The 27,403-nt window shown below is 34.9% G+C and overlaps 1 protein-coding gene and 1 non-coding gene across 4 annotated transcripts; one reads left to right on the forward strand and one right to left on the reverse strand.

Annotated features, from left to right (window-relative positions):
* The first annotated feature begins 212 nt into the window (after positions 1–212).
* Positions 213–26,846, forward strand: LOC106104195. Of its 3 annotated transcripts, none has more exons than XM_013284155.1 (16): positions 213–1,131; positions 1,319–1,672; positions 2,074–2,323; positions 11,546–11,736; positions 12,708–12,910; positions 13,297–13,374; positions 13,891–14,139; positions 14,709–14,983; positions 15,863–16,070; positions 16,677–16,803; positions 17,156–17,375; positions 18,036–18,185; positions 18,626–18,724; positions 19,192–19,399; positions 20,520–20,587; positions 24,766–26,846. In XM_013284155.1, the coding sequence occupies exons 1-16, from the start codon at positions 749–751 to the stop codon at positions 25,147–25,149; spliced, it is 3,447 nt and encodes a 1,148-aa protein (XP_013139609.1). In that variant the 5' UTR covers positions 213–748; the 3' UTR covers positions 25,150–26,846. The 3 variants fall into 3 exon arrangements, with proteins under 3 accessions (XP_013139609.1, XP_013139611.1, XP_013139610.1); XM_013284157.1 differs by having other exon boundaries at positions 24,804–25,125; XM_013284156.1 differs by lacking the exon at positions 13,297–13,374.
* Positions 26,847–26,959: 113 nt separating this feature from the next.
* Positions 26,960–27,031, reverse strand: Trnaa-ugc. Its single transcript has one exon. It is a non-coding gene; the product is annotated as a tRNA-Ala (tRNA).
* Between the last annotated feature and the right edge of the window lie 372 nt (positions 27,032–27,403).

A 27,403-nucleotide genomic window follows, 5' to 3' on the forward strand; every position in this document is an offset into this window, starting at 1 on the left:
GATTTAGATAATCAAAACAGATGTCGGATAAAATTCGATAGTATTGAATTATTTTGGTTCTTATTTCTATTTTTGATAAACTTTATTTGAGCTTTGCGTAAAGTGTAAATTAAGGTTACTGAATTGATCTGTTCAAAGCTAGAATGATGGTGCTGCCATCGGATATAAGTGTAATAAAAATAGTCAAATGCAAATGTCATTGTATATTGGTATTGGTAGCTCTCTCTCTGCTCTTAAAAACATACAATACATATTGGTCCAGCCTATCTGAGTTTGAATAGAATCAGTAGCAAGTCATTTTATAAGTACATAATTAAAAGAACAAAAGCTTAAGACATAGATGTTATATTTTTCTAGAAATAACTTAATTAAATTAAAATCAATACATTATTTGTAGACAATAGGCTATCATGAAGAAGTATTTACAAAATCACTATTGTGATCGCTCGCCATTACTATGAAATGTATGAATTCATCTAGAATTAACGGTGCAACAGTGTGTGGCCAAGTGCAGTTAAATCGTCTGGTTTCTCGTCATACTATGCTCAGTATTTATTCATAAAAAGAACTTATTTTTCTTTCAATTTTGGCGGGAGAGCTGGCACAATACTTCATAAACGTTGAATGGTGTTCTGTCAGCTGTCGTCTCGTCTGTCGTCCCCTGGCCTCGACGCCGTTTAGAGCTTATATCTTGTAAGCTATAAAATTACCAGTGCAACAGTGAAATTTGTGGTGCGTTTTGTGATCAATGTGGACATTAGACCATGTGTCTTGGGTAGGCGCGTCAGATATGGATACCAGACGGGCGTCCCCTAGCTTCGAAGCAAGTTTTGACGCGTGCGACCCTCTTGGATCTGTGTTGGAGTGGTCAGGCCGGGGGCCGGCCCGTGTGCTCCGGCGACGCTGCCGGAGCGAGGGTATCGACAGATCACCGTACGAGGATGTGACACGCGACGTCAACCGGTCAGCAGATAGTCACCCTCGTCATCAACGCACCGTGCCCAATAAAAGTCATTTCACCCTAAACGCCGTTCAAGAGGCGCGTTACGATCGTTTTCATTACGAATGTTCTTTTGCCGCAGCTGAAAACGGTGATTACGCCATGTCTCATGACCATCGTAGAAACCAGGGGTAAGTTATCAGATGTCAACATAACCTATAAACTTAAATGTCAAATATAATTCAATAACAATGTGGCTGCCCTCAATGTGCCAAATTATTTCAAATGTGTTTGCTTAGATAAACAGTATTAATAATTCATATTTTATTTATTGGTGGAGATTGTTATAATAATTTGTGTTTGTTTTTATTTCCACAGTTATCAGGCACCAAGATCAAATGTGCAAAGATCAAGTCCTACTAGACCACGTCAATTCAGTCCTAAGCCAAATTCAAAATTTGACGATAGCCGTTTACCAAAAGTTGAAGAACTGTTAGAAAGAGTTGATCATGAAATGATGGAAGTGCCTGTAATAAAACAACCATTAAAATCAATACTGAATAATCCATTAGTAAAGTCACCACCACAAAGTATACTAAAGAAACCTAAGAGCAGACTGTACCAGGATCCTAAGTCAAGTGTTGAAGGCCGGAGAAGACAGAGAGCTGCCAGTGAATCTGACAATACTTACTGCAGTTATAACATCAGCTCTCCAATACCTGGATATGATAGGTGAGTTTAAATTATTTAATAACCTCATAGATTTATCACCTATAGATACCTAATCTAGAACACAAAATTGAGGCAAAAAGTGCCTTGTGTTTATTCCCTCAGTTTTGTTATTTACAATGCAAAGTGACATTTTCATCAACTCAAGTGTCAATCTTGTATGAAACATAGCTTCAAGAGGTTATTAATCAATGTTTTTTTATTTAAGTGACTCCTAAGTTGTGGATTAATCCAAAGTTTTACCTTTTTCTGAAAGTATAATTGCTGAAATACCAAGCACCCTAACTAATAACACTAATTCAATGACAATAATTTTGTTTTTTTGATAAATAAGTGCATAAAGATCATATATATTATTGGTTTGATTTTTTAAAAGATCTTCACTATTTTGTATATATTTTCAGTCGACTGAACTACATCCCGAACAATACAAAACGAGCTAAAGATAACTCTGGAAGTGGATATTCATATGGGAATTCTGTTAATGTGATATCACCATCTCGATCTAAAAGTCCTCCAACCTTCCGACGGAGTCTGCATTGCTCTTGTAAGGACCAGGCGGTACCAGCTAGAGATGATATGTTTGGGATGCATATATTGAGGACCACAGCTATTAATAATGACAGAGTTGAACATGTTCCAACAATCCCAGTGGTAAGCCTTAAATTTTATTTAAATTGTATTTATTTAAAGTTTAAGTATAACTTGAACTTTAAATTTACTGCACAATTGTTTTATGATATGAGCAGTTTAGTTATTTATCTATACTATTGTTATAAAGAGGAAAGATTTGTATTTTTGTACATATTGAAATAAGTACTTGGTGGATTTAAAAAATTCTTATACCGTTATAAAGAGGAAAGATTTGTATTTTTGTATGTATCGAAATAAATACTTGGCTGATTTAAACAATTCTTATACCATTAGTAAAGTCATTTATTAATGAGTAACATAAGCTATATTTTTTAATTTCACATGAACAAAGTAGCGACCAAAAACTAATAAATAATAAACTTTTTTTTTTTTTTTATAACATAAAGTGGCAAACGAGCAATCGGCCACCTATAACCGCCAAAATGGCGAAGCGACCGCTGCCCATAGACATCTGCAATTGTAGATGCGTTGCCTACCCTTATACGACGGAGGAGGAGACGCACATAAAAAGGTTATTTCTCCTTCCTATGCATCTCCTCCACCGTCAAATCCACTTCCTCTTCCCAACCTCTCCTTATAAGAAAAGGGTGGTAAAGAGAAAGGGACTTAAATTAGGCCTCCGTCACCACACTCATCAGACGAAACACGGAATTGCTTCCATTTCACGCCTGTCTTCTGTGTGGTCGTGGTATTACACCGGGCGTGCCGGCCCATTCGTGCTAAGATGTTAAAGCGGGCACTACCACTGTTAATTAACTAACAGTAAAAAACTAACATTTTACCATGTTCCCACCTATAAACTTTAGTTTAGGACTGTATGACTGTAGATACTGAATGGCAGTTAGCTTCAATTAAGCCAGACTAGACATAAAAAAACCCTTGCAATATTGCAGAAAAATATAGACTTTATTTATATACATTAGAAAATTATGTAATAAAGAAGCCAAATAAAGTGCACCCAAGGCCAAGATTTTGTATTCTTGGTTAGGCTATAAGTGAATCCTATCGTTGAAACTTTTTAGCTAGATAGGCTCACTAAAATTTAGTGTTATGTTGTTGAATTTTTTTTTTTCCATTAATATGTATTTTGTGACCAAATGTAAATATCAGTCATAGAGAAAAGATTTATATTTTAGGATTTTTTTATAGATTGAAATAACTCAAAAACTGCTGGACTCATTTCAAAATTCTTTCACTGTTAAAAGATGTTGTCTGTAACATAGGCTATGTTTTGTATTATTTTTTTAATTACACCCGGGCGAAGTCGCTAGCAACAGCAAGTTTGTGATAATTAAGTTAAATATATATGTAATTAATGTAAAATATTAAAAGTATTAGAACAATTTTATATATTGACTGGTTATCGCCCGCGACTCCGTCCGCGTGAAATTTTAATTATTTACTCACAGATAAATTGCATTTCTAACGGTGAAAGAATTTTTAAAATTGGCCCTTGCAGTTTTTGAGCCTATTCATTACAATAAAACAAAGTTTTTTTCCTCTTTATAATTACTATAATTAGTATAGATGATTGGTTTGTCTATTTAATTTTGAACGAACGCAACTATATTTTTACACTTTACAATACAGCTATATCGAACGTTTTCCAGTAAATACTGGCATATGCAAGGCTGTACACCTACACGGTCGTTGAAAATTTACGCGTTATAAAATTAAAGTGCACTTATGTTCGAAAAGCAACATTATCACAGTCCGTTGAATTGTTTATTACACATTAATTAATACACACGCAATTGTAGATCTTATCAAAATAATCCGAAAAACGAAAACTGCGTGAGAGATATGAACGATAGACGACGCGATCTATTCAACCGTTCGAACGTCTTCGCAAAAGTAAATTGTTTGCATAATCGTGTAGGAGTGAGGAGAGATGGCCGCATGCAGCGGAAGGTTTTTCTTTTTATAAGTTTTAAAACTATTTCCGATCTTTTGTAGTCGGTGCGACACGTGTGGTATTCTTCTTGTATTCCGCGCAAACAAAACTCTACCGTTTCTATGCGTGTGTTCAAATGTGTGTTAACAGTACGCTCGATATTTTAGCACTGATGATATCTTTCAAAAAGTTTCTAAGGAAAATTTGTCGCTGCGTAAGTGTTACGTTTGAATTTATTGTAATTAATATTATCTATGAATGATGGTGTAATGCGTGAGGTTTATTGCTCCAGTTCGCAGGTAATTCATCAAGATTAATTTGCCGCGTCGTCTGTTGTCTCTTTTTACTAGTTACATCTTGTTAAATCTCGTCTTATTGTCTATTTAATTTGGTTGATTTAGGACATTGACACACTAGGTGTGAGCTTGTCGCTTCCAGTTATTTTATTTTTTATACACTAAATGTCTCTTCAGTCAGGTGTACATAAATTGCAATGGTAAAAGGGTTGTAAATTAAACCCAACTGACCCCCTTAATAAGTAAAATATTTGATTAACATCCTTGTCATTCGAGCGAGAAGATAACAAATATTTGACACTATTTACTTTATAGCTTCGTACATTTACTCCCTAAGTCAGGGGTGTTGAAATGTAAAATCTCATTTCTATCATAGACGTTCCATTAAATGTAACTCGCCGGTCGAGTTCACATTCATATGAAGTAATCGGCAGGCATTTCATTCGGCTTTTATTTTTTAAAATAGCATCATACTTTACACTAGTATATCAATTTACTTTAATAGTTGAATTTCCCGCGCATTTACCGTAGTTTTCAGTGAGTGTGGGCGCTCGTTGCATGCGGACCCTAATACGTAACATTGCTTCATCAATTCAGGCATTATGGCATTAAGCCAGAACACGCGAAATGTCAATACCGATGCACTAATACCAGTACCATAGCGCGGGCTCGTCTTACTCGCACAACACTAGAGCTGTTTTTTTTTTTAATTTTATTGTGTAAAGGTTTTTATACCGTTCTGCCGAAATTTAAAAATTGTGATTTTATAGTGACGAGTGTTCAAGAAAATGTGATTTATTTTTTATTTATTATATGTGAGAAAGAGTGATATTTAGTTTTTTTTTAGTTAATTTAGTGCATGTAACGTATCGCTTTATTTTATCGATCGTGTAAGTTATTTTTATTAGTAAGTTGTATTTTTTATTATGATCACACGAAGAAATATTGTCCATTCGGCTTTTATTTTTAACTGATTTAAAAAAAAAGGTTCTCGATTCGTCTGTATGTTGTTTTGTGTTTTTTTTATTTCAAAAATAGACTCAGTTTTTTAATTTTTTTTTCAGTTAAATTTGATTAGTGTTCATGTTTTTTTCTATTTTAGAGTTAAGTGTACAAACATGTTTGTGATCAAAAAACCTATTTGTGTTTTTAATGAATAAGGTAATTAAAAAAAGTTTAAGATAAGTATCAGTCTGTTCCTGTATTGCAGTATGTTAATTTTGAATGCAGTAAAGCGTTTCGGTTTTATTTGTTCATAGATTTTTTATACATACACAATCCTTCACATATATTTATTGTATGTACTTTGTGTTGTCAAGGATAAAGGATGTAGGTTACGATAGAGGTAATTAATTGGTTTAAGTTATCTCTGCAATTAATATAATAACAAGAATAAACGGAACTTGCTCTACTGCGAAAGTATTTATCTTATTTACCAGAATACGGACGTGAACTTATTTATTTATACGTTCTTTACGTCTGCGTTTGGTTTTAGTACTTATGCTTAATTTATTTAACTATATTTAACAGAATATCTTAAATTAAGGTGATTGCTTCTGTACACCTTCTAGGTAGAGATAAGAAAAAAGGCTGTTAACTCAAAATCATAAAACAAAATCGCTGTAAATGTGCGACCTACCATACATGTCCATACTAAATAAGCATGCGACTAAAGTAACCGCCAAAAAGTTTATTTTGCGGGGGCTCTTAAGTTTGTTGAAGATTAAGGTGCCGCTATTAACAGATGGATAATCCTTTGTAGACATAGAAAGAGATGGATGGCTTGCGTGAAAGGTAACACGATCAAGAAGGGAGTGAAGACAGATGACGTATGATAGTTATGTGGAGGACAAAAACCTGTTGCGACCCTACGGGAGTATGATAAGGAGGAAGGTGATCAGATAATCCTTTGTAACATATTTCTATTAAAACGTATGAGAAGTAGTAACTTGAACGTGTTTTTTTCAATTATTTCCGCGTGTGTTTCTCCCGCGGCACGTGTCCGCAATTAGAGGTGCGTCGCGCCGGTAAGCTTTCCGAATTCCTCGCACTTATGTTCTATTCTTGTATCGCCCTGATTTCATACCAGTAGTGTTCTTGAAAGTGGCTGAATTATTTTTTTTATACAAATGTTATCTCATGTTCTATATTTATTCTTTGTAGATTTAGCTTTTTTATAACAGGTGTAAGATTTATGGCATGTATTGCGGATCGATAAAACAACTAGAAAGACTATAAAAACCTTGAACTCTTTAAATTTTGCTCTACAATATTAGTGCGTATTAAATGTTGTCTTCTTCTTTGTCGCTTGAGTCTTTACAGACTCGTCGTGGTTATCACGTATCAGTGACCCGCTTTACAAGACGCCGCCACTCCTCCCTGTACGCTGCTTTTTTCGCACATTGATGCAAGGGTACGTCCATTGCCGTTCTAATCTGGTCGGTCCATCTCATAGGCGATCTTCCTCTAGGTCTGGTGCCCTCCACCTTACCCTGCACTACTAAACGTTCTATGGACTCGTCATTACGCCTGCAGACGTGACCAAAAAAAGTGAGTATCCGAGCCCGAACAATGGAAGACAGACGCTGCTTGATGCCGAGTTCTTCAAGTATTGACCGGTTAGTTCGGAATGCAGTCCAAGGTATTCTCAGCATTCTTCTCCAGCACCACATCTCGAGCGCATCTATCCTCTGTTTCTCGCTCTCTCGTAGGGTCCATGTTTCAGAGGCGTACAAGAAAATGGAGAACACAAGTGATCTTACAAGCCGGGTTTTAGTTGCTTTTGTAATGTCACGGTTCTTCCAAATTTTTTGCATTTTGTCCATCGCTGATCGAGTGATTGCCATACGTCGCTTTATCTCATCGATGCAACCGCCGCTGTTCGAGATCAACGCACCAAGATAAACATAAGAATTTACAACTGAACAATTCGCGATTTTTGCGATGTCTGGTAAGTTGTTATTAATGCGGTCAATAATCATAATCTTAGTCTTGCTGCGGTTGATCTTCAGGCCAAACTCGAGACTGACTCTCTCCATCCTCAAGAGAAGCTCCTCCATGAGGCAAGCACTGGTCGTAAAAAGGGTGGTGTCATCCGCGTAGCGCAAGTTAGATAGCTTGCGGCCTCCAATTATGACTCCATCAGTCCAAAATTCAAGAGTACGCCTCATTATTAGCTCTGTGTAGGTATTGAAGAGCAGTGGAGATATTATGCATCCTTGACGAACGCCTGCACTAGGGTGAAAGGTACTTGACAATTGATCGTCTGTCCTGACCGACGCAGTACCATCTTCATATAGGCGCCTCAACAGATGAACGAGGTGTTTAGGTGCGCCCATTTCTAACAGGGTTTTCCAGAGCTTAGGCCATTTCACGGAGTCGAAGGCTTTTGAGAAATCTACAAAGCAGATGTAAGTTGCTTTATTAAACTCGCGGGATTTCTCTATAATTTGGCGCACTATAAGTATTTGCTCCCTTGTGCCTTTACCCTTTACAAAGCCTGCTTGTTCAGGTGCCACTTCTTTAGAAAGAAACGCCTTTAATCGTTCGTTTAATATATGCAGTAAGATTTTGCTAGCATGCGAGATAAGGGCAATGAGCCGGTAGTTACTGCATAATTTCGTTGAACCCTTTTTATGTAATGGAACGAAGATAGTGTGTGTCCATTCTTGAGGCCATTGTCCAGTTTTCCAGATCCTGTTGCAAAGCCCATGAAAGATTTCTACTCCGAATTCGCCCGAGGCTTTAACAGTCTCAATGGGAATAGAATCTGACCCTATGGCCTTCCCTTTTTTTAGGTGTTTTATTGCAGCTCTGATTTCGTCTTTAAGAATGTCCGGTTCCTTTTCTTCCTCCGTGGGTTCTGTTGGTTCAAAGCACTGTGACTGTGGATCTTCAAACAATGACTGACAGTAACTTCTCCAGGTATCCGAGATCTTCTCTATTTCAGTCACTGTTTGTCCTTGACTATTCTCTATAGCCCATGTTTTTGAAGATAGCGATTTGGTTATTAGCCGGATTTTCTGATAAAGATCCTTTGTCTCACTTTTATCTGCATGGGCCTCTATTTCTCCACAAATATTTTGTAGGTGATTATTATAGTCACGTCTACATGCTGCTTGGATTTGTGCGGACTTTTTATTAATGGTTTTTATATCGACTCCTAAAGTCTTCATCTTCCGCCTTTCTTCGACCAGTGCTAGGGTTTCATCGCTCATCCAGTGCTGCTTTTTGCATGTTACAGGTGTTGTTGTCTGTTTTACAGCGGAACTGAGAAGATCTTTTGCGCACTCCCAAAATTTATCCGGACTTTCTGTTCTGGAGTCCGTCGTCAACCACTGTTGCCAGTTCCGTTCTATGATTTCTGTAAATTTTGGAGTGTCTCTTATTTCCAGTCTTTTGGGTTTATACAGAGTTCTAGACGCCTTAAGCTTTAACTGGATTTTTGCGATGAGTAGCTGATGATCTGAGCCACAGTCAGCTCCTGGCAACGTGTGTGCGTTCCGTATGGATGTTCTCCATCGTGACTGAATCATGATGTAGTCGATTTGGTTGCGATATTTGCCATCTGGTGATATCCAGGTATAAAGTCTTCGAGGGTGGTTTTGGAAGAAAGTGTTTGATATCACCAGGTTGTTTTCTGAGGCAAATTGTACGAGACGTTCTCCTCTCTCGTTGCGTTGTCCAAGACCATGTTTCCCTACACATGAGCTGAGCATATGTGCGTCCGCACCTATTTTGGAGTTAAAGTCACCCATGACTAGTAGAAGTTCTCTTTTTGGCATCCTAGAGGTTATTGTTTCCAGATCAGAGAAGAACTTTTCAACATCTTCACATGTAGCAGTGCTAGTTGGGGCATAAACCTGCACGATATTGATATTTACGGGCGATGACTTCAGCTTAATGCTTATTATTCTGTCGCTTACAGGTTCATAGCCGATTACACATTTAGATACATTTTTTGGAATCACAAAGCCAACTCCGTTTCTACTGTTGTCCTCGTTACCGGAGAAGTACACTATGTTGGTCTCGGTGAGATGATGGCCACTACCCTTCCAATGTGTTTCACTGATCCCACAAATGTTTATATTACATCGTGATAACTCATTTTCTAAAATTTTCAGTTTTCCTGGTTGAAGTAATCCGCGAATATTCCAAGTCCCTACATTTTGTATAATTCTCAATTTTAGAGATGTTCCAGTAGCAGCGTGTCCATGAGATGCCTGGTTACCTACACCACCATGGCCGGTAGCATACTTCACACCATCCGTCCCGGACACGGCATGGCGCCGCCTACGCGGGTCGCATGGGTATCGTTGTTTCTTTGATTCCGTATACATGATAACTATCTTGGGACAGTAGATGCAGTGGTTTCCCCTTGCCTTCTGCACCAGCACTTTTTGGGTCCATTTATATCCCAAGGCTTACTGTAGCCTCTTCCAGCTAGTTTCTCAGCTGGGCGTGTGGTTATCCCGCCACTGTTCGGTCGCCAGAGCCTCGTCCGTTGTCTAGCAGGGAGTACCGCGAAGGCTGGACTGGACTTCGCCGTCAGTAGACGCGTGCAGGTGAGGTTGACATTTGGGTCGGTTGAGATGTTGGTACCGTACCCCTTCACTCCCCTATTAAATGTTGTACCTAGGGACATATTAGTGTTTCAGTTGTTACCATAATGCAGATAGACGTTTTAACTTAAACAAACTTCAAGTTTTTATACCATCACTAGCTCCTGCCTCAAATTATGGCTCGAAACGTAATACATTGGCTTGTGACATGTGTGCTTGACAAATAAATAATGAAGAGTTTATATCAAGTAGGAGATACGTGTTAATAGAGAAAAACATATAACACTGTTGATGTCCATGATATCAATCTGCGGTAGGCAGAGTTAAAACACGTGTTGTACTGAACATTCTCTGTTATTTCAGGTAGCTTGTTTTTAAGACCCACATTTGTAATGTTCCGTGATTTACTTATTCATCAAAGTATGAATCAATGTCTAATAAAAACTAGTTGTAATTAAATACGTCATCTTATGCGTGTTTTAGGTAAATATAGACGAAAGCATCACGGTAAACGACCACGTATGAGTAACGGAGGTGATATATCACGAGATCCGTTAAACTGTTTAATTTTACAGCACAGACTAGCTTTTGCCCGCGACTGCATCGGCGTAGAATTAAAAAAAAAGTGAATAGCCTATGTGTTCTTCCGTACACTGTTTTAGTAAAACAGTTAAATTAAGTTTCCATTAATCAAAGGCAAACTTCGCCTTTATTAAGGCGAAGTGTGCCTTTGATTTTTTTTCACGAAAACGGCCGCCTGTAACAGATCTCTCGCACAAAACACTTAACACATAAAATCTATTTTTAATACTATCTCACCATTGTTAACCTTCAAGATTATTTTTGTCATCACCTTTACATTCAGCGTTCGTGGCTTTGTAACATACATTTGAGTAATACAAATGATATCATTACTTGGACCAACATTGAATTCTAAATAGTTTTAACGTTTTATTTTATAGTGATTTTAAAAAGAGGAAAGATTCTTATTTTTCGATTTTTGTATGTATTGAAATAACTCGAAAACGACTAGATCAATTTCAACAATTCTTGCTTAAAAAAGCTACGATATCGCTTCATAACATAGGTTAAATTTTTATATTCACGCGGGCGAAGTCGTCAGCAACAACTAGTCTATTATAAATATGGAATTAATATAAGAATATTTGGGACAAGTATGAATTAATTTGAAACGTTAAGGGCTTGTCCCATTACTAGCTGATGGAGGCTCAGATAGCTTAAAAACAACGTCACTCATATAAGGGAACAATCTTGATTTTTTCATCACATGTTTTACACGTTGTATTTTTATCAGGCAGTTTATAATTTGGTGGGACTGGCCCTTAATTTCATAAATTATATTTTCATTTAATTGTATTGTAACTAAAATGCTGTTACGGTTCATCAAAGACTTTGATGAACCGTTGATGACTTTGATATTTTATTTAATATTATATCTGTTTAATTTCAGTCACGCCGAAACTCACCAACGCCAACTTGTCCAGCAGTAACCCCAACGTTACCAGTGAGCTCGGTCACCGCTTTACCTGTTGTCAAGAAACCTGTCAAAACTGTCAAGAAGAAAGGAAAGCCCAAAGTCAAAGTTGTCAAGATGAAATCAAACTCGAAAGTTGACTGCACCGTTCCAGACGACATTTTACAGTAAGTCGTTTTTTAAACAATTAACTGGCAGAGTGTGAACGCCAACAGTCGTCAATGAGTGTCGCTTGTCGTCACAACTGTCATACTGTACTGGGAAGTGTAAACCGGGCATTACTCTAAAAATTTAGACAGCGTTTAAATACATTTTAGCTCAAACTGTTAATAATTTTTCCCTTTGGATTGTTTTTCTAAATCTTATTGTCAATTATGATTAGATAAGATTATTTATTGTTTAACAAGTGATCTTATACGAAGATAATGTTCAAGTATTTATTAATAGCCCTAGTAGCTTTGAGTACTAAACAGGCTTTGATAACAAGTGTACGATATTTTTTTTAGTTTTTTTTAAACGTATTTCGTTGGATTTCTCGTATATAAGACGAAGTTATTTTTAAATCATTGTAAAGGAAATGAAACATAATTCTGTAACTACAAATAAACAACAGTCGTCAGTCTGTTTTGCGTAATTTAATAGAGTTTTAATTATCTACAGTTAGAGAAACATTCCGTGCGTCCTGACATTAGAAAAGTTTTAATCTGTGGCGTGATTACAGATAATAAATACATAGAATTTTTGCGGGTAAAAATAAACTTTATTTCGATCGATTAATGCCAGGACTTTAAAATGTTTTGTAATTCTATGTGATTTGCATTTGAAATAGTTGTATCGTTCCAAGGGTACATTAACAGAGTCTTACATGAAATTATACTTTAATGTGCTTTTGTATTTAACCAATTTACTAACTTTTATCTAAAGAATTGAAATACTTGTTAGTAGAACAGCTCACTATATGTCCCCACTAAGGGGCTCGGAGCCTACCCTTAATAAGGATGACTAAGCCATAGTCTATCACGCTGGCCATGTGCGGTTTGGTTGACTTCACATATGTTTGAATTTCTAAGCCAATATGTGGCATCGTGATGTTGTAGCTACTTGTCGGGTTTTAATTTTTTTTTATATTTCTTTCCAGAGGTAAAAGCAGAACACCATCCCCACACCCAGTAGAACCAGAATGGCATATGGAGACAGATACTATCGTACCAGAGGATAAAGTGGAGAAGCGATCGCCCTCGCCAACGCCGATATCCAAAAAACATGAGTACTCGGAACAAAACTGTGTTGCTAAATTATCTAGTAAATTGAACGGAACTGTTGTATCACCCAAAAAGAAAGGTAAGCTTCACTAGATTTTATATCCTTATTAGTTTTCCCCGGGACTCCGTCTATAGAATTAAAAAAATAAACGTGTATAAAACATATATGCCAAATTTCATCAAAATCCATTATAATATTAGTATGAAGTATTGTTGTAAAATTGCCATTAAAAAGTGAAAAAGGAAAGTAAATCGCAAGTCACTTAAATAGCGAATTTAAACCTACTTACTTATTTCCTACGTATTTTAGTAAATCGTCTGACCTGAGAGTAAAAAACTTGGCAAAGCATCACCAAATTATAGCGTTCGTGGTAGATTTCTATACGATATTTGGTCTTAGCCGGAAAGTGAATTTAATTCTTTGACTACTCGAGAGTTATTTTCTAATTTGGAATTGGTTTACAGAGCCGAATTCGGAACATCAACAATTTCTAACAGCGTTACACACAATTAATCCATTCAAAAATCTACCATCACGCAAAGGTTACACATCTCAAAGTTTTTGTTACCTTGTATGTCTTTAAAGCGTAAATTTAGCTTTTTATGTCGTTTTTTGTTATTTTATCATAACTGTAACATTAATATTGTTGATTTTTTTTATCAAACTTGACATTTTTAATATGTGCTTGAATTTATAGTTATTTTTTGGAGTTTTATAATTTTTGTATTATCTGTATTGTAAATATTATTTAAGTATTTCCATAATTACACTAAACATGAAATTTAATTATTTATTCTTGTAGATATTGATGTAAACAAAGTATTCTTATGTAATTTATTTCATCTGTACTCTGCTAGAAAAATCATAAATGTAGTCTATGTTACTCAGTGATAACGTAGCTATATAACTGTGAAATTATTGTTGTAATCGACTCAGTAGTTTTTGATTTATCAATACAGAAAAAAAAACTTTTTTGTAATATCAGTATAGATATACAACTTGAAGTATGAGCTTGTAATATTGACAATAATATAAAGTAAATATTAATATAATTTCAGATTCTCCAGTATCAATCCCAGATTCGATAACGAGTAGTCTCCGCTTATCCCTGTTCCCGCGAGTGCCGCCATATTTAAAATTTGCAAGCCACGAAGAGACAGCTCCGTTGAAAATACCAGCTCCAATACAGAAGCATTTGAAATGGAAATTAACCACGATAACACCAATTTTAGTAAAGAAAACATTAACTAACTCCGGATTTAGATTGGTTAAAAGTGAATGTGATACGTCGGAATGTCCACAAGAAGGTAAATAAGAATATTACGTACATTTGTACTTGTGAAATTAAAAAAAAAAAAACAAAAGTAGCCTATCTTTTACGCTATCTTCTACATCTCAGCCAAATTTCATCGTGATCTGTTCAGCAGTTTAGGCTACAAACTAACAAATATCCATCCATCTAAATTTTTGGGTTTATTAGTTCCACGCGGATGAAGTCGCGGGCGAAAGATAGTTTAATATTAATTTTTAATTAAAAAATGATTTAATTAAAATTTGCTCGCAACTTCATGTGCGTAGGAACTAAAAATCTAGTAAAAACATAGCCCACAATGATCATTGATAATATAGCTATCTAATATGAAATGAATTTTTAAATGAAATGAAAAATTATTTGAGTTACAAAAAAATACAAGTCTTTCCTCTTCATAACAGTAGTAGCAGAACAGTTTCCTTAAAAAGTGTAAATTTTTCGCTTCACATATTAATGTAAAAATAAATATTCTAAAATATATGCTTTTTATATTATCGTTACTAATTATTCTTTCGGATTTCCTTATAATTATAGATGACTTATAACACATTTCTCTACTTACAGAGACAGTGGAATGGATAGGTATTTGGGGTAAACATATGAAATCATTGATGTTCAGAGCAATAAAGGATGGACAGAAAATGAATCATTTCCCGGGAACATTTCATATAGGAAGGAAGGATCGCTTGTGGAGAAATCTACAGAAGTTAGTCTCCAAGTATGGCATGAACGAGTTCGGAATAATGCCAAAGACATATGTACTGCCTCATGATATGAAGTTATTGAAACATGATTGGGAAAAACATGCAGCTAATAATGAGAAATGGATCATAAAACCTGTAAGTATTTATAATTCTTAGATTATTGTTACTAACTTTTCGTGACTTCGTTCGCGCGGAATCTATACTATTATGATAAAGCGTAAACACTAAACACACACTTCTATGTTGCCTAAGATGTTAAGTATGTTTTTGGATAATTTTTTTATTTAATAACAAGCCTTACGCTTGTTTCACGCTTTATACTATTTTAACGCAATTAAACTTGGGAGGTAAATATTTTAAATAAAAACCCTAATGTGGGAAAGAGATCATAAGTTGCTGCCAACATCAAGGAAGCACGGTTGTCATCATGTCATGTCATTTTGACATTTGCAATTTGACAAATGTAAACAATAAAATAAGATTTTCATGATTTCATGCGAATATGAAGTCGCACGGGAACAGCTAGTTAAAAGTAAACTAAGTCTATGTGATCTTCCAATGTTTTACATTTTTGCCAAATTACATCGAGATTTGTTAAACTTTTTTAGTAATGTGTAGTAACAGATATCATCCATCCAGAGTTTGCATTTATAATATTTATCTTGATATTGTTGCTATAATTTGACCTACCTAGACCAAAAAATATTGGTGTTAATCTTGTTTACGGGTTTGCTATCACTGATGTCATTAGATTAATGAATTAATAAATTAACTAGACTAGGTTAATCATCTTGAATGTGTTTACCTGTTTAAAATGCACAACTTTTGTCATTTTAATGAACAATGAACAGTAAGAATTAGTATTTTTATAACTTTTATTTGGTGTCAAAAATGACTGTAAGTTTATATAGTCGAGGACGTTTATTTCACACGCTAGATCCTACAGAATTTCATTGCAATTAGATCGAAAAATAATCATAGCAACTTAAAATGATTGTTCTGTCTGTCTGTCAGCCGGCGTCTGCCCGCGGCACCGGCATCAAGGTAGTGTCCCGCTGGACGCAGATCCCAAAGAAGCGTCCAGTGGTGGTGCAGCGCTACGTCTCCAAGCCCTACCTCATCAACGGAAACAAGTTCGACATGCGCCTCTACGTGCTCGTCACCTCTATACATCCGCTCAGGATATACCTCTACAAGGATGGACTCGCCAGGTTTGCCTCCGGTTAGTTCATTTTAAATATGTATTGCCCAGATTATCATCTTATCAAATAAAAAAATGTTAACAATTTTTGCAGTGCCAATACAAACACATGTTTAATGGCACCAAGTTGTGTTTACATAATTATATGAAAACTAGCTTTCGCCCGCGACTCCGTCCGCGTGTAATACAAAAACAAAGTAGGTAGCATATGGTTCTTCCAGACTATTCTATACATATATGCCGAATTTCATCAAGATTCGTTTCGTTTCGAAGTTTAGGCTACAAACTCTGACAAACATCCATCCATCCATCTAAACTTTCGCATTCGTAATATTAGTATGATAAGTATGATGTATTTTGTTAAAAAAAAGGACTAAAAAAAGATAAATAGAGACTGTAAACTATTTGGGTGTCCAATTTTTTCTATATATGTGAAATTTCTGGAGTAATCAATTTCCTTACATCCATCCTTTGAATTAAAACTATTACTAAGAGTTTAAGGTTTTATCTATTTTAGCTTACATATACGAGGTTTGATTAAACTAATAGTTTATCCGTTAAATGTGGTATATTGTAATTTCAATGGTTATTTTAATTCTTAATCTTGTCATTTTTGTTATTTTCCAGTTAAATATAACGATGAACTAGCATCATTGAACGACAGATATATGCATTTAACAAACTACTCAATCAATAGACTCTCAAAGAACTATACGCCTAATGAAGACTTCGCCGCATGTGAAGGGCATAAATGGTAAATATTCTTCATACAAACATAACCTATTTTTTGTCTTGCTAATTTACAGTTTACGTTTGTAATAACGAAAATACTATAATGTTCAATTGAAAATACGCCTAATTTAATTTTTTGAATTGCCATTAGTCAAAGTTCCGAGTAAGAACTACTGAACTGAGGGGGTTCGATTCCCAGCATTCGACATTTATTGTTAACAATATTCCAACGGCAGCTTTTTATAGCTTACAAGTAAATTGATGAAAAATCAAATTATTTAACATAAAAAGTTACCGCTAGAGTTAAAATGCATTAAGCACACATTATGACGTCACATGTCGAGATATTTTAGTTTGCTATTTTTTTTCTCCAGGACGCTGCAATCTCTTTTCCATTACCTAAAGACTGATAGGAATGTAGACACGGACTCGTTGTGGGAATCTCTCAAAGATTTGGTAATAAAGACTATAATATCGGGCGAAGCCAGCATCAGTTCTCTTACCAAAGCCAACGTCACCTCGCGGTACAATTGCTACGAGTTGTTCGGTATCGATGTTTTGTTGGATGAAGATCTTAAACCATGGCTTTTAGAAGTAAGTATTTTTTGACATTAATGTAATTGTAACAACGTACTAACATATATATTATGTACTACCTTTCGCCCACGACTCCGTCCACGCGGAATTTAAAAAAAAACAAAATTAATTAGTCTATGTGCGGTCTTCACTAAATTTCATCCAGATCCGTTTAGATATTTTTCAGTGGTAGTGCCCGCTTTAACATCTTAGCACGAATGGGCCGGCACGCCCGGTGTAATACCACGACCACACAGAAGATAGGCGTGAAATGGAAAATATTCCGTGTTTCGTCTGATGAGTGTGGTGCCGGAGGCCTAATTTAAGTCCCTTTCTCATTACCACCCTTTTCTTATAAGGAGAGGTTGGGAAGAGGAAGTGGATTTGACGGTGGAGGAGATGCATAGGAAGGGGAAATATCCTCTTAATGTGCGTCTCCTCCTCCGTCGTATAAGGGTAGGCAACGCATTTGCAATTGCGGATGTCTATGGGCAGCGGTCGCTTCGCCATTTTGGCGATTTCAGGTGGCCGCTTGCTCGTTTGCCACCTTATGTTATAAAAAAAAAAAAAAAAGATATTTAGGCAACATCCATCCATCCATCTAAACTTTTGCATTTGTAATATTATTAAGATACATCCATAGAAAACGTAAATTTTCATTGTATTGTGTAATTGCAGGTGAATATATCGCCCAGCCTGCACAGCGCGTCTCCGCTCGACATCCACGTAAAGGGACCTCTGGTGTCTACAGTGCTCAACATCGCGCAGTTCCAAGTTCCTTCCAAAACTAACTTGGAGGCACTTAGTACAACTAAACCCAATAAATTGGTAAGATATTTCCATATATTATTTGTAATATTGGTAAATTTTTATAATTAAGGCAGTGAAACAGAATCGGCTGCATCTCAGTCTTACTAATATTGTAAATACAAAAGTTTAGATGGATGGATGGATGTTTAGATAGAAGAACACATATGCTGTTTACTTTTGTTTTTTATTTTAAATCCATGAAGACGGAATTGCGGGCGAAAACTAGTGTTTTATAGACAAAATTATATAAAATCTGGGACTGGCGAAGCTTTAATCGACTTCTTTAATAATTTACAATTCCTATTTGCACACTTTCTATTTATAATACTAAAAAAAATAGTTCCGTATTTTCTGCAATATGGCAAAGGTTTTTGTATTTTTAGTTAGCTGTAAATAGACATATTAAGTTTATTTTATTAATTTTAAGTACTAATTGTGCAAATTTACATGTATTTCAGACGGGCCTGCCTTACGATAGTAGATTGTACACGGTATACCTTTCCAAAGAAGAAAGAGACAAGCACATCATATATACCAACATGGAAGACAGAGATCTCGTAAGTACAACTTATTAATAACTAGCTGTTCCCGTGCGACTTCATCCGCATGAAATTATGACAATGTTATAATTATTGTTTACATTTGTCAAATTATCAATAGCAAATTTCAAAATGATATGACATGACATGACAAACATTGGCAATCTTGATCTTTGATGTTGGCAGCAATTTATGGTTTCTTTTCTACATTATGGTTTTTATCCAAAATATTTACCCCCTAAGTTTAATGGCGTGAAAATATATAACCTAAAGCGTGACGTAAGTGTAGGGCTTTTTATTAAAAGAAGAGTTACTCAAAAATGTGCAACAAAAAAGTGTTTACGCTTTATTATAATAGTATAGATACAGAACATATTTGAGTTATTCAAAAAACACTATTATTAAGCTAAATTAGTCTTTACTTACAGGTGGATGAAACCAAAGCATAATATCATCAATTAATATGAAAAAATGCAATATTCCAGTACCTCCGGGATATCCTGTCGACGCTGACGCCGGACGACGTGCGGCACCTGATCCAGGCGGAGGACGAGCTGACGCAGGCGCGCGGCATGGAGCGCGTCTTCCCCAGCCAGCACTCGCACAAGTACCTGCAGTTCCTGGCCGGCCCGCGCTACTACAACCGCCTCTTCGACGCCTGGGAGGTGCGCTACGCCAACTACAGGGAACCCGGTAAATATAATACTGTTACAAAATAATGGGGGGGGGGGGTGCATAAAAGACCTTGCAAGGAGTGAGGCAGCTAGTCTTAAGGTTAATCGGGTATCTGCAAGTACGCATCGTACTAGTACAATTGGGAAAACGTACTAGTACACACGTTCAGTACCTTTAGTACATCAGATTTGTGAGAACACAATACATGAATAGAATATAACGAGGGTTATATATTACTTCACATCCAATTTTAAGCAGGGTCAAACATATGTTATTAGCGAAAATAAATTTAGTTATCAACAAATAATTTTATCCACTTTTGATTCTCATTATCGAAGGTGGATGCTTCAATCTGGCAAATATTCAATCAAATCAAACAACGAAGAGGCGAACACCGATATCGTGTAGTGTACTAACAGTACTTAATGTCCGAGTAACAGAAGCCGTTCGGTTACGTTACTTTTAGTACAGTGCCGAGTAACATTACTTTTTAGTACATCGTATGTGTACTACCTAAGACTAGAGGCAGACAGTTACTCAGTCGCGCAGTCGCTAACAAGCTCTCTAGCCTTCAGTACCTTAATCCTTTAGTCGCTCAGTAGCTCAGTACATTTGTAATCGTCACCACGGAACGTTCGATGTCTTTTACGTAGTTGCCTTAGTGTATTGTTTTAAAGTATTTCACCATATTTTCATATTTTTTAAAAAGTCATTTGTTTCGAAATTTATAACATTACTTATATAAATGCGAATGTTTACATCGATGGATGTTAGAGGTTATAGCCTAAACGGATGATCAGAACTTAATGAAAGACAGATGTAGAGGATAGTCTGGTACATATAAGCTTTGCGAGCGGTTTGCAGCATTAATTATCCACCATTATGAGCGTGCTTATCTAGCAAAGAAAAAAAATCCATATTTCGCGAACATAATATATTTGCGTTGTTAACTAAATAATTTTAAGTCCGCAACAGAGGTAGTTCCGGGTATTATCTGTAACTGCTGGATTTTTGGGAGAGTTTGAATGCTGACGAAGTCGGGGGTAACGGCTAGTTTGGTTGATTTTTTTTTGTATTAGTCTTGAAATGACATGTGAAAATGAGTCGAGTTGTAATATGTTTTATACATAATTTCCAGGTATAGAGTTACTCCGCAAGCTGTGCGGTATTGGCTACCACCTGGAGGCGCCGGCCGTACCACTGCAGGTAACTGTCGCAGCGCGCTGGCTGCCAATGCCACCAATGCCACTGCCACTGCCACGCCTGCAACCGCTGCAACTGCTGCAGCTGCTGCTAGCACTGCTCTCCCTCTGCCTTGCCCCCATCTGGTGACATTCCCGCTTATCACAACACGTTGTCCTAGGTTAATTTGACATCTAAAGTAGCGTAATCTATATATCTTGATTTCTAAAAAAAAATTAAAACACAAGTTTTGCTATAACGAAGAAATTTGATGGAAATAACTATTTAATAATCTGTAGCAATCTATATAACATATTAACTACAGATGTTTTCTAAGTCTCATGTTTGATATAATTGTCTCTTACCTCGGACAACGGGTTGTGTACTATTCCTTTGCATTATTTATTTATGTATTTATTTACAACATAATGTATTAAACATACACCCAATATTTAAAATATCTGTACACAATATATATACACACAATATACAAAGGCTTGGTTTCTGGTAAAGCGTAAAACATTCTGTTTTCTAAGAGAGTGAAAAATCACAATTTTGTTCACAGTAAATAATACTGAATCTATTTCAAAAAATATTATACACTCATGGTATTTATGACATATATATGCAAGAACACTGTTTAAATCTTTATATTTTTACAATAAACCCCTAAGATTTTTTACAATATATTTTTATTAAGCATACCTATTCAATACAATAAAAACATACAAAAAAAGGTATTATGTTTTACAAAATTTCTATTTATGTATTTATTTTTACACTATTTATACATATGGGTATTGTTTGCTATAATTTTATTTATTTATCCTTGTCTATGGTTATATACATTTATTTTAATATCACTGCCATTTACTTTTATTGTATAGATAATAAATTACTATAAGATATTCCAGTGGAATTATAAATTTCAGGGAAGATCAACAGTGAGTGTGGTGAGATTTTATCAATAAAAAAGCATGAAATTTTATATATTTTCAATATGTAAAATACTACACCATACATGTAAATATATGACTAATTCCTTAGTTCATTATGATAATGTAAATATAAAAATTGGTTCTAAAATCTACGAAATAAATTTTAAACCCTTTCGTAAGACTCATAAAAAATCAGAAGTTTGCACTGATATGTGATTTTTTTCATTATCTTCTATTCGCTACTTACACTGTAAGATTATATGATAGCTTTAAGCAAATAATATCAAATATATAGAAATCTAAAATAATATACATAAGGTAAACCGAATTTTAACTAAGACCATCAAACACATATTACACACAGGAATATAGTTTGAAATAATATACAGGGCTAAGCATTGGTACAAATATATTATTTTAAGTAAATTCGCAATATATGCATATGAATGCAAAAATATATGTCATCCAAATTGGATATCTCGAATATCAACTTATTATAGGATGATTTATTCCGTATCAGGGAAAAATGTATGAAAGATTACCATTTTATTTGACTACTGGTTAGCTCGCGACTTTGTCCGCGTGAATATAACAAATACATTCTGTTACTGATAACGTAGCTTTTATGGTGAAAGAATTTTTGAAATCGGTCTACTAGTTTTTTAGTTCAAAACATACAATAATACACATCTCTATAATATTATCATAGATTTCTTAACGCCGTGGTTCAGAAATATGTTGTTTAATTATAGTTCCTCAACAATAGTAATAATAAAATATAGCCTATGTTACTTGCAGATAAATTTCCTTTCTAACGGTGAAAGAATTTTTGAAATCGGTCCAGTAGTTTTCGAGTTATTCCAATACACACAAAAATGCAAAAATACAAATCTGTAGTCTTTATAATTTAAGTATAAATAAGGGGGTGTGTAAAATTACATGGATATTTCATGTTATCATTAAAAACATATTGAATTATACTAAAATATAATTTGTTACAATCAGGGCAAAGTGAGAGGTGCCCTCAGGCGGGTGTACTTTGGTTGTAAGCACATTGCTCACAGTAAGTTCGTAGTCAAAATGGGCCAATTTGACAGAATTACAGCTCTCCGCTCCTTTGACATTAGTCAATAATAGTGTGGTTTTTAGAACGTGGTGAACGAACGCTAGAGGAATAGTGCTAGTTATGAGTTAGTGAAGTATTTCAAATATATCTGTTTTTAGATATACAATGAACATGGTTTTTGTTAAGTGTCTTTCGTGTCTGTCTTAAGTTTATTATTGATATGTTTTTTTAGTATTTATGTAAGCATATATATTATTCGACTAAATTTTATGCTAGTTTTTCAATTTTATTCCAGCAATTTCTCTTTTATTTTTTGTCAGTTTTATATTTTTAATTGTATTAATAATTTTGTGTATTTAAGTGGATTAAAAAATGTACTTATGTACATAATGGTTTAGAAGTTGTCATATTTAGATAAATTAACTTAGATAATCTACAAGTTGAAAATTATTACGTAGATAACAATTAGAAATGTTCAATTTATTTTGTTTGACATGTTCATTGTATAAAACTTAGGTATTTAAAAACTTTATATTTTATAAGTAATTTATATAATGCTAGGTGTAGTAAAGACGGCTAAGGGTAGCATGTATCCAGAAAAAAAATTGTAGAAATTATTAATATTGTATTTATTTGTATTTTTTTACAATTGTATCTAATATAAAGATTTAACATGTAGCTATATTATATATATTTTTGTATGTTTATTGTATTGTTTCTAGTCTGCGTCGTATTGGGAGCTAGAGAATGATTATGAAATAACGATATTATTATCCGCGTCAACATTATAACAGGTAAAATGTTTGTATTTGTATGTATGTGTATGTGATTTGTATTTACGGTATGACATTTGTATGAATTTATAGATGTTATTTTAGAATATTTTTTTTAGAAATTCAAATAATGGAAATAGGTACGATTATTTCTTTTTATATTAAATTGTTTTAAAAATATATTGTTCTTTAATATTTGATTTGTATGAGATTGTTTTTGTATAATTTAAGGATAACATATATTTTTGCATTGGTAAGTGTAACAGCACAACTACACCTTTGCTTGGCTCTATATACATAGCTTATTTAGCACAGTACATACCCTTACATTATTATATTCCTAATAGAAAAAATTAGAAAAAAAATCAGACATAAAACGGAATTTACGAAATATAACCAAATTATCCTATTACATACGCATGACTTACATAATATATCCCTACTTTATTTATTTATAGATATACATTTATTTTTATTACACATTTTATAAAAAAAATATTTTTATATCGTTACTCTACCCCATTTCTTTAATGGTGTTAGGTTAGCCATAGACTCATAGGCTTGCACGCTTTTATTTCATAACGCTTTTATATCTCATAAAATACATGGCCATTACAGCTATCACATAATTAAAAAAAAAACAGTCGATTGTAGAATTTAAAAAAAACCTTGATTAAAGCCTAGCCGGTCAATACTTTTTTTACTAAAATTTTTATTTGAAGGATCTCTTAAAGGTATATTATAATTTCAATTAAACTTATTATATTTTATATTAAATAGGTATTTGAACTTAATGTATTTAAAATTAAATAAAAAAATATTCAAACACCCCATAACTCTAGGTTTCATTGATAGATCCCGCTCTTCATTAGTTGATTGCCAATAACTTTGGTAGGTTTTCACATCTCATTTCATCAAATCATATGCTATCTCCCTCGCACCTATCATTCTCCATATAACCATCGCTGTCGCACCTAATCTCATAATTATTCTACTTCCTAACTACGTAGTGTATGTCAATTTTTTTATAAATATACATTAATTTCATATATTTGTTTTTTCATAGAGAAGATAGTTTAAATTAGAAAGGAAATATGTTGGTATGTGTCGCTTTATTCAATTTCAATTGACTGTTTCCTTCAAATGTTAATGTAATACAATGAAAAAGTATTTAAAAAAAAAATTAGAGTTAGACCTAAAAAAATGAATGCTTTCTGTATTCCTTGAGCTAAAGATTGAAACTGTGTTATTATCTAAATGATTTGGAAATCAGGAAAATTACTTTTTTTATTTAAATAATCCTTCTTTGGACAGTCATTGTGTATTAGTAAGGCGACACAATCGGCCGAGTGAGTAACGGTGCTCCCCCTCTCCCCGCCTGCGCCCCTCCCGTTCCCCCCTCGCCCGCCCGGTCCGGTGTTGTAGCGGATGGCGCCTCAGCTGAGCGCGTTGGATCGTTGCAGAATGATGTGGACGCGCCGACGCCGCCCCTCGAGGAGACCGCTTCACTTCACTCCGGCAGCTTCGCGCTCCTCACGGGCTGCGACTGCCTTTCGTCCCGGCCCGCTTCGCCCGCGCGCCCGCACGCGCCCGTGCCCGCCTCCTGCGCCAACTACGCCGCGCACGCCGCACACGGCAACGCAGACTTCCCCGCCCGGCTCACCCAGCTCGAGCCGCGCGCCTAGCCCCCGCCACCCCCGCCCACACCCTCACCCACACCTCGACCTCAACAGCAACAAGTGCGCCCGACACAAGCACGCCCCGCCCCACGCACGTGCGCGCCACGCCTCCGCATCCGCCTCCGACTGATAGCAACTGTGCTCGACCAGGGTCAAGTTATCTGCTGCACTCAAAATCGTTTATTGGTTACTTAGTTCCCTTAGTGTACATTTCTCATATAAAATCTACACTAGCGGTAACACTTGGTGATCAATTTACGATTCTAAAGGCCTGTCCCACAATTCTAGTAAATTGTCGGATAACAATCCAACGTATAAAATATGTGATGGATAGGATTTTGGTACTCTATCTGACAGTGCGTCACTTAAGCTGCCTGGGCCACTATCTGCTAGTGGTGGGACAGGCCCTATGCATGGTAGTCAAAAATTAAAACGTAAAAAAATAGTTAAATAACACAAAAGTCAAAATAAAAACTTGTTCGAGAGACTGACCCCTGTCAAGTATGATTGTTTACTACCCAAGTGGATTGTAAAAATTCCAGTGTTTAATATTAAATTTAAGGTCCTCCTAAAGATTTAAGTATTCATTGATAAATGTATTTAAGAGAATTACGTATTGTGGAACTTACATCCAGAGCTTATACTGTGTTAGGATGATAAAATTGCCCATTGTATGGATTATCAACATTCCTGCCGTTATTGGAAATTAGTGAAATAATTGTCACTTTAATGCTAAACTGTGTTACTGCATATATTCATAACCTTATGTCCGGAGAATAAAATGAAGGCAAAAAAAAGGCCACTGGGTGGCATTTTGTTGAGATAAATTTTATTAGTGTTTTGCAATACAAAATAACATTTCAATAATCAACTACAAATAATATCTATGTATATATCCGCTTTTGTCACAGTTTTTCCCATGAATTTATTGAATAAAAGTTGATAATTCCAAATTACAATGTGTTCATTGTGTAGTCTTGCTAGAGTAGGAACTCTTTATAAGGTCGTGATGTTTTTAAATAGTGTTCAAAGCAAAGAGTCTATTGAGATGTGTATATTAAATTGTAATAAAGACTTGGGAAATTATTATTAGATATCAAGTATTCATTCCTTTACCATGAAATAACAGTTTATTAGTCGCGTATCTTTGTTGTCCCGAAGGTAGAATATATTGCATTTTTAGCGAGTAAACAAGGTTTAATGTATCCAGCCAGTATTGTACGGAGCCAATACGTCAATTTTCACTGTTACTATTTACATAAAAAGTTTTTATCTCATTTATTTTAGTAGCGTGAAACAGTGGAAGTCTATTCTTAAATATACAAAGATACGCAGATTGTTTTTCACTTTAAAAATTTAAATGTCTATTTTAAAGTTCATTTTTGTTAAAAGTAATTTACTGTTGAATTAAATGCGTGGCATTACATTTTTACAACGAAATCTGTACAAGAATTAATTTCTTAACTTTTAACCAAATAGATAAATATTTTTTTAAAGTTAGTATCATGGACTTGCAATGTACATTATGTATTATCATTATGTATTTAGTTTCACTGTTGAAGGAATTAAAATTACATTATGGGAAGTAAAGATATCCGTCTTTTCAGCAATTTTACTTTTTTTTTAACTTTTTCTGTGTCATTTAGTATGAAAAGAAACAAACTTAAGTTGGCGAGAACTGAATGATGTGGTTATTTGAACAATGTATTTAATTCTCTCATTTATGTACGTAATTTAATTTTAATCTTTACGTAAACCTCTTGTTAAGAATTGACAGGATAACCTAAATCGGTCCTAAGAACATTTTAATAAAAAAAAAGAAAAATGTATTTTGTTTTTATTTCTTACGTTGTTTTCCTGCTAATACTGAATTGTAGTTAAAAATAAAAGAAAACATGATGGGAAATTCTATGGATTTCTAAAAAAAAAAACAAAAAATCTGGAGATGCCGGGGATCGAACCCGGGGCCTTTCACATGCAAAGCGAACGCTCTACCACTGAGCTACATCCCCGATGTCCGTAAATGGCGAAATTGTGTATTTAAATTTAATCTTAAATAAAATTCTAATAAACTTTAATATTCTTAGGTTTAATTACTTTTGGTGCATTTTTTTTTAAAAACATACAGATCTTGTTTTATTTGTTGCGGATATTTTAATGGTTCGGTCAATCAAAACAGGTCTTAAAAAGGTCTATAAATGCAATACAGTAGTAAGCCGACATTTTTGCGGAGTTCTCTTTTGAACAGTGAGTTTGAGATGAAGATAAACCATATTTGATGAGACAAATGGCTCATGCTTTTTACTTTTAAAACGTAAATGGCTTCAACGCTGTATAAACTTTCATGGTTGTTTCGCACATTACATTACGTAGTCTTAAAATGT

The sequence above is a fragment of the Papilio polytes genome, unplaced genomic scaffold, assembly GCF_000836215.1.
Source record: "Papilio polytes unplaced genomic scaffold, Ppol_1.0 DF823691.1, whole genome shotgun sequence".
NCBI classification, from domain to species: domain Eukaryota; kingdom Metazoa; phylum Arthropoda; class Insecta; order Lepidoptera; family Papilionidae; genus Papilio; species Papilio polytes.

Bases quoted from the DNA above. Each gene is read 5' to 3' on its own strand.
- LOC106104195 (XM_013284155.1), top strand. From the start codon at position 749: ATGTGGACATTAGACCATGTGTCTTGGGTAGGCGCGTCAGATATGGAT. The intron at 13,375-13,890 runs GTTACACATCTC...ATATAATTTCAG, and splicing joins AAATCTACCATCACGCAAAG to ATTCTCCAGTATCAATCCCA. The intron at 19,400-20,519 runs GTAAATATAATA...CATAATTTCCAG, and splicing joins CGCCAACTACAGGGAACCCG to GTATAGAGTTACTCCGCAAG.